The following is a 7616-nucleotide window of genomic DNA, read 5'->3' on the forward strand; positions in this document are numbered from 1 at the left end:
CCTGCCAAGCATTTGAATGCTTCCCCGCTTCCAGCCGAAGCCGAGTGCTGGAGGTCTGCACTGAGCATTGCTTATGGATTTACTTACAACCATTTATCGCTGCAGGGAGGTTCCTGTCTCCAAGCTGTGTCTCCTCTGGGCTGTCAGGGTGGAAGCGCAGAGTTTGCCCCATTTCAGAATGGGATACCTCGGCCTGGGAAGGGGTATCCAGGCTGGGTTTGGGCAGTGGGGAGCCGGCTCACCAGGCAGGCAGCTCATCATGGAGCAAATGATGGAACGAATCCATCTCCTGTGATTTCTGTGTGCCTCTGGCGTGGCATTAATCGGCAGCCCGATTAGCCCGACTGGTAATTAAATCCTATTGATTAGCTAAATGTCACTGGCACGGAGAGCAGCTGGCAGCAGCTGGGATGCAGCGGGGCTGTTGGTCTCTGTAGGATTGCAGCAGGGATTTTGGGGTCGGGTAGAGGAAGGGAAAACATGAAACTCAAGTCTCGGCTCCATCACCCGTGCCGTGATGCACAGCACCATAAACTAGTCCTGGCAAGAGGACTGGTTGGAGCTGGGGCTACGCTGGCTGAAGCCAATGGGAGACTCAGCCCACATGTATGAACCCTGTGCTCCTCCTCTGCCTCTCAGCTCCCTCGGAGCAGCTTTAAGCTGGAGATCCCTCTGTACAGGAGAAGCAGCGGTGCTGGTCGCCTGGGAGGAGTGAGCTCCCATGGGAGCACCTTTGCGGGGCAGAGCATCGGGGCTGATCTCATGTTAACTTCAGCCCTGTGCCAAACTGGTATCGAGTGACATGGGAGGGAGGTAGATGTGACATTAGGAGCCATTTTCCAGGCTCCTGTCACTGCATCTTCCATAGCACATTTATTAAAAAAGCCTTTAATAGCCTCCTCAGAAGGTAATTTAATTGAACAGAATTGATGGGTGAATTACAGAGCTGCCTGTCTTTCTCCATCCATTTTCATGGGAATTTGCTCGCTGGCTTCTGATTTCATTTGCCGCGCAGCATCGGGCAGGTGGGCACCTGCGCTGGGGGAGGCTGTGGGGAGGTGGGGAGCCTTCGCTTTGCTCAGCTCTGAGCAGTTTGTGTGCCCAGCCGGACAGATCTGCTCTGGAGCCCAGCTACCACCCCCTTGCTGCCCTTTCTGCCCATGGACCTGCAGCTGATACCACCACTTTCCTCCCATCCTCCTTATCTGCTGCCTTGCTCTTTGGTTGGGCCAGGGACATCACCCGAGAGGCGCTGCAGGTAAAGCAGAGCCATTTTGCCTGCATTTGCTGCTGATATTTTTATTATTTTGTCTCTGCTTTAGAAGCAAAATCCCTTTTGCTGAGCACCATTGGTCTCCCTCTCCCCAGGGCAGCACACTCATCTCCGAAGCAGAACCTTCACCAAGGGCAGGAGCAGCTTGGACCCTTGACCAAGTTATCCCTCGACCAAGTTGTGGAAATCAGGGAGGGGTGGTACGGGAGCGTGCTGAGGGGCTGCCTTGGGTGTGCTCAGCTGGGTGTGTTATTTCACACATGTAAAGCTCTTTACCCCAACATTTCCCTCTTTGATTTGCCCAAACCCGGGCCTCCATCATTATATTTTCATTACACTCAGCCTTTCCACCAGCAGCCCATCCAAATGTTTTCCTGCCAGGTGGATCCCTGGCAGCTGCACTCAGTCATTCATCCCAGGCACCAAATACTCTGCTCATCACACAAAAGGGTATGATGAGTCTTTAGCATCACCCAGCCTGGTTTCCATGCCTGGGCTGGAGCTGGGGCTGGGTGGGTACCTCTGCAGAGAAACCCTCCTCTGATCCAGGCTGAGGATTGCCTTCAGACAGCCTGGAAATATCTCTAGCAGGGATGCCGCAGCCAGGCTGGAAATAATCCAGGTGCTTTCATGGTATAACCGTTATCATTTCCACTTAGGAGTGGTAAAAATCAGGCTCCATTTTTCATGGAGTTTGTCCCCATGCAGTCTGTGCAGTTATGGCTTTGGGCTGGGTTTGTGCATCACCCTTGGATAATTTTCAGCCCACTGGTTGTTCAGAAGAAGAGCAGGTTTGTCTCCTCTCTCTGCCTGAAGCAAGATCAACTCCAGAGCATCTCTATAACAAACATGATCCGTGCCATCCTTTCAGAGCTGTGAGGGTCTCATAGAATATCCATCAGGGATGGCTGCAGTGAGTGTTTCTTTGCATTTGTGCTCCTGTATCCCAAGGTTTCCCTGCAAACACTGCAGCTGTCGGCTGGCAACAGCCTCCTGCTGCCCTGAAAGCTGTTCTTCCTTCAGCTATGTCTTAATAACGAGGAGTAGGTAGGTGCTATCACACCCTCTGGGAGCACTTAGAAGTAACACCACAACAGCAGAGGTGTATGTTTGCTCATAAGCAATTATTGAATGACAAAACCCTGTAATTTTAAAATCTTGAGAATCACTGCGCTGATTTACTTAACCCCCAAATTAATTGTGATCAGGGTGTCAGAGGCAGCTGCTGGAAGAGCAGAGAGGTGCTTTGCGGCCGATGCCAAGTGCAGATGAGAAGATTTCCCACAGCCCCTCCTCGGCACAAACCACAGGCGACGTTTGAACGCTGAGTGTGCTCAGCTTTTGCTGGGCAGCCCGGATCCTGCACCAACCATACTCTCCTCCTTCCCCAACCCGGGGACATTGTGCAATTACTCCATGGACCGATGACATCCCGGGGGTGGGTAGATGGGCTCAGAGAAGCCACCCTGCCTGCCCAGCATCCTGCTGTTGGCCTCACTCCTGCTTTCTGCTCTTTCCTCTCCAGGGCCTGAAGCCGATGGACCATAATGGTTTGGCTGATCCATACGTCAAATTGCACTTGCTTCCCGGAGCCAGTAAGGTGAGACACATTTCCACTTCTCCTACCCTTCCTGGGGCTGTCCCTTCCCTTTGAATTCACACCTGGAAAATTCCCTAAGGAGAAGCTCTTCACCAAGGACTGCTGGTTGCTGCAGCCCAACCTCGAGCCTCCTGCCTGGTTCTCACTCAGGTGAGGAGGAGAGAGTGGCAGCAGGAGGTAAGAATTGGGGCTAAAAACGTCCTTGCAGGGGTAGCAAGTGCCTCTCCAATAAACCACTACCCAGGAACCGGGCACCAGCCCTGACTCCTCACCCCTGGGAGCAGGGGGTGCGAATGCTGTGCTTAAGAAGCCCCCCTAAGCCCCCGAGTGAAATGATCAGGAGCTGTAAACTAACCAGCTCTTTTATTTTTTCCCTTTTTCTTTTGCATTTAAAACCCCTCAGATTATAATAAAGCACAGTGTAAATCGTAAGGGAAATATTTCCATCTACTTAGGCTCAGCGCTTGCTGGAGAGAAGAGTAATTAAAGATATTGATGTGTAGTGAGAGCTTGGTGTAACTGATGGGGATGTTGAATTTAAATGCTAAATCTATGTGTTATGAATATTAATTGCACTTTTATTTTACACTAAAGGGAAGACCTTTTTGGGGGAGGTATATTTACTTGTTATGGTTCAGTTGAATTAATTCATAATGTTTAGGGTGGTAGAGGGAGTTTTTAACCACTTTTCAAGTTCTGCTGGAAATAGGAGAGCCAGGAGCGCTTTCATCAGCGATATTATCTGTCATTTCCATGTTTTGCACATGCATTGATTAGCATTTCTGCTGGAGGTGATGGAGACCAGAGAGGCAGGAGGGAAGCTCTGAGATGAGGGTAGCACAGGAGCTTCAGACTCTACAAGCCTGGAGCACCCTCTCTTTGTCCCCATGTCCCTCTGCCTCTGCGGTTGCTCTGTCTGTGTGCCTTGTTCCCAAACAGCACTGCCCAAATCTGTTCTGGGAGAGGTGAGCAGACATGGGGGGATCACGGATGTGTCCTGGGCTGGGTGTTTCTGCACAGTCGTTCCAGCAGCAGGACAGTCCCCAAGTCCCTTGGGTGTTTCTGTCCCTGGGCTCTCAGGCAGCTCCAGTAGAACCCAGGCCAGATTGGTGGGAAGCAGGGTGGGATTCGTTGGCCTCACACAGAGATCTCCATGTGAGCTCGTTACTGACTGTTCAGTCACTCCAGATGGGAGAAAAAGGCGCTCACAGAGCCCAGTTCCTCTGATGTAATTTGGGCCCCTTGCCCAGGGCAGTGTTAGCTTCTGGGTGGTGCCCATCACTAAAAGTGGGCTAAACCCACTTTCCTTCCTGACACCCCCAGAACCCCAGGATCTGGCCCCACAGGTCTGAACAGGCAGTGGATGCCATCAGGGCGCTTTCCCTGCTGTCCTTGTCACCCCCAGCTGGCTTTAGGCTCCCTCTCTGATACATATCTCGCTGCTTGAGCTGGAGCCTGGTGTGGTGGCCACAATATCACCAAGGAAGGAGATAAAATAGGTGTGAGATGATAAAGTGCCTTGTTCAAAGCAAACTTTACAAAGTTGGGAAAGATTTAAGGAAAACAAAGTATTAAATCAATGGTAACAGCAGTCCATGAATGAAATCTAAACTAAATGAAAACACAAAATACAGAGACTTTCTCTGCCTCCAGGAGATCCCACCCAGAGCAAGCACCTGCTTTGCACAAAGCCTTTGGGAGTGAGACAAGTGATCCCTCAATGGCTCTGCTGCACCAGCAGCTCCTCCAGCCAGTGGCCATGTCTGGTTGATCTGGAAGAGGTTGTGTGTTTGGGGTGGTTTTGGTGGGGAAAGGACTTGCCCTTCTTAGCTGCAAGCACGAGCTCTTTTCTTCCCCTCATGCTTCCCATGCCACTCGCCTCTGACTCAGGTCTGGTGAACCAGAGATGGGGAATGTAGCAGCTTCCCATAAAGAACCACGAGACAACTTTGAAGTATTGATTTCCTGAGAGTTCCTTACGCCCAGCAGTGGCTGAGACAGGGATTGAACTTTCTGACTTTATACCTAATTAGAGGGAAAATTGCTGCTCTATCTGGCTGTCCCAGGCTGGGGGTTGATGGAGAAGCTCCATCTGAAGCCTACAGCCCTTTGCTTCTCCTCTCCCTCTGTCCCCAACAGATGTGGGTGGCTCAGAGGGTAAGAAAATTAATGTCCCTCATCCTGAGGGGTGGATTTGTGCCAGGATGTCCCATCCATGCTGGGGACACAAGCGGCTGCGACAGCCCTGCTCTCTCCAGCCTCCCACTCTGCAGAGCTGCGGTGCTGGAAGGAGTTGCCAGTGCTAACAAAACGCGTATCAAGGAAGTTATTTTGAGTCAGGCAGGAACGGGAGCTGTGCTGGAATGCAAATAAACAGCCAGAACAGCAAATTAGTATTTTTTAATGAACCTGAAAAGACATTTTTTCCCTCTCCCTCTCTCTCTCCTGCTGCAGAAATGAAATCCCATCCTCTCACTGCGCTCTGCCAAGGTTCCCATTTCGCTGGCTGTTTCCAGCACGCGGGATGTGGGGTTGGGTTGCTTTGCAAATGAGCCAGTGAGTACATGTGTCTGTGCTCTGCTGCTTATCACTGTGGTCGGGGTGGATTTGGGCCACCCCATCGAGGACCAGCTGGGTTATCACACTGAGGCGGAACAGTGACAGCACCGATTGCCCCTTAATCTCCAAACTCTGCTTCCTTTTCTCCCCATCAGTGCCCAAATGATCACCTGGGGCTGGGTCCCACTGACTGCCATCTCCTTTGCTTTTCCAGGCGAATAAGCTGAGAACCAAAACGCTGCGGAACACACTGAACCCCACCTGGAACGAGACACTCACCTATTACGGCATCACCGATGAGGACATGATCCGCAAGACCCTACGGTAGGACCCCAGGGGGACGGGCAGGTTGCTGAGCCCGGCATTGGAGGGGGATGTGTGTCCCTTCCTGTCCCTTTGGGGCCACCCCAGGCATCCCTCCCCATCCCAGTGACGATTTCCCGGGGAGCTGATGGGGACCCCCATGCCTCAGCCCCACCACAGGTCTGGTGGCTGCTCACAGCAGAGTTATTACCCACCAAAACCTATCGCCTGTGCGTGTGCCCTGCACTCATCCATCACCCCAGCAGTGACTGACGCGTGATTTATAGGGAGCCTGGGCTGGAATAGCCCGTGAGGAGCGTGGTCCTGCTTTGTCACTAACTTCATAACTCACTCGCTGGGCTCCTGCCTGCAGAGGTGCTGTTATTTGATTTTAACCTCTGCATGCCCATGTTAAGGCTTTGCAGTCACATCCTGCTGAGAAAATCTCCCTGGGAAAGCTCCAGGCCCATTTCAGGGCTGATTTTTTTTGAAAGAAAGCTGCAGGCACCCGTGAATTGTTGTCAAACTAAATGAAGAGCATTTGTATGTATTTATTCTGTTCTCTCAGTTTGGCTCAGTGTCTGCACACTCAGCATCTCCTGGTAGCCTCTCCCAGGGGCTGGGGGACGTTGCGTGGGGCTGGAGGTGGCCAGGGACAGCGTGGTGGGGCTGTGTGGGGTTGGAAGTGCTGCTTTGTGGGGTCAGACCCCTGTGAAAGCGAAGGTTTTCATGTCTTGGCCACTGTCCCACCGGGGTGAGGGCAGGGGGTGACCCAGAGCCTGGGGATGGATCTTGCCCCAGGAGGGTGCTGGGTGGCCTTGACCACTCCGTCACCTCTGCAATCTGGGATGGCTGCACAGGAGGATTTGCTGTAAGATCTGCTGTCAAACAAAGGATTTTGCATCCTGCTCTGAGGACTCGGGGCTTTGTCAGCTCTGTGGCTGGAATCTGACCTTCCTTATTTGCAGGTACCCTGGGTGTTTATTATTTTCCCCATGATGAGAGTGAAAAGCTGCCTTATAAAAGTCCTGCTCAGAGGTGAATCTGGGCAGAGCCCACCTGTTGTCTGCAGTGTGCATAGAGATGAGAAATTTAGCGCCGTGAATTATTATTTCACATGGAAAATATTAGTCATGCTGGAAGTGCTGCAGGCTTGACGGGCTGGGAAGCATCGTTTATTATTATTATTATTGGTAGGTTTTTGGGTTTTTTTATTTTTTCACTCCAGGCTTTGAAGTTTTCAGCCTCTTCAAGTGTGGAAATCGGTTTGTAAAGAGATTTTTGACTGAGTTGTTTGCTGAGATGCACCCGGGAGCAGAAGGGCTTGACCTCTCACCTTCTCAGGGTCCTGGTAGCTGCTTCTCCTGGGAGGCAGTGGGGAGGTGTGGGCTGGATCTGCCCTTCTACTCAGAGAAATCCTGCATTAGCACATCCTGGCTCGTACCCACCAGCCTGGGCACTGTGGGCACTTTGCGGGGAGCCGAGCATGGCTGCGGGTTCCTGCTGGGCTCAGCACATGGGGCTCCTTGTGCCCTCTCCAAAGCTGAACACCAGGCAGGGATCCCTGTACCCCACTTGCAGGACCCCGGGGTGATGTGCAGGGACCATTCACTCTGGGGGAGGACGTGTCTGAACAGAGACAGTGTGTCTGTCTCGGGAGCTCCACGGGGAGCTCAGGAGGTTGCTGGCAAGGTTGGTTTATGGCCAATTACCCAAAGCAGCTTCAAATGGCGCCTTTCCAGGGAGGCGAGGGAAGCCTCGGGCTGGCCTGCGGTGTGGTTGCCCTGTGCGAGTTCCCAGCCAAGTGCTCTGCAGGGAGCAAAACTCCCCTCATCTGCTCATGCCGGGGGCAGCATCCCCAGGGTTTGGCATCTCCTCGTG

The 7616-nt window shown here is 52.4% G+C and overlaps 1 protein-coding gene across 1 annotated transcript in view; it reads left to right on the forward strand.

Moving 5' to 3' along the window:
• LOC104522724 (double C2-like domain-containing protein beta) overlaps window positions 1–7616 on the forward strand; it is a 33590-nt gene that overhangs the window by 15704 nt on the left and 10270 nt on the right. Inside the window, exons 3-4 of the mRNA XM_010165094.1 lie at window positions 2799–2873; window positions 5647–5756. Of these exons, the coding sequence (XP_010163396.1) occupies window positions 2799–2873; window positions 5647–5756 (185 nt within the window). The remainder of the gene's footprint in view (window positions 1–2798; window positions 2874–5646; window positions 5757–7616) is intronic.

Source organism: Antrostomus carolinensis, unplaced genomic scaffold (genome assembly GCF_000700745.2).
Source record: "Antrostomus carolinensis isolate BGI_N321 unplaced genomic scaffold, ASM70074v2 scaffold28623, whole genome shotgun sequence".
NCBI classification, from domain to species: domain Eukaryota; kingdom Metazoa; phylum Chordata; class Aves; order Caprimulgiformes; family Caprimulgidae; genus Antrostomus; species Antrostomus carolinensis.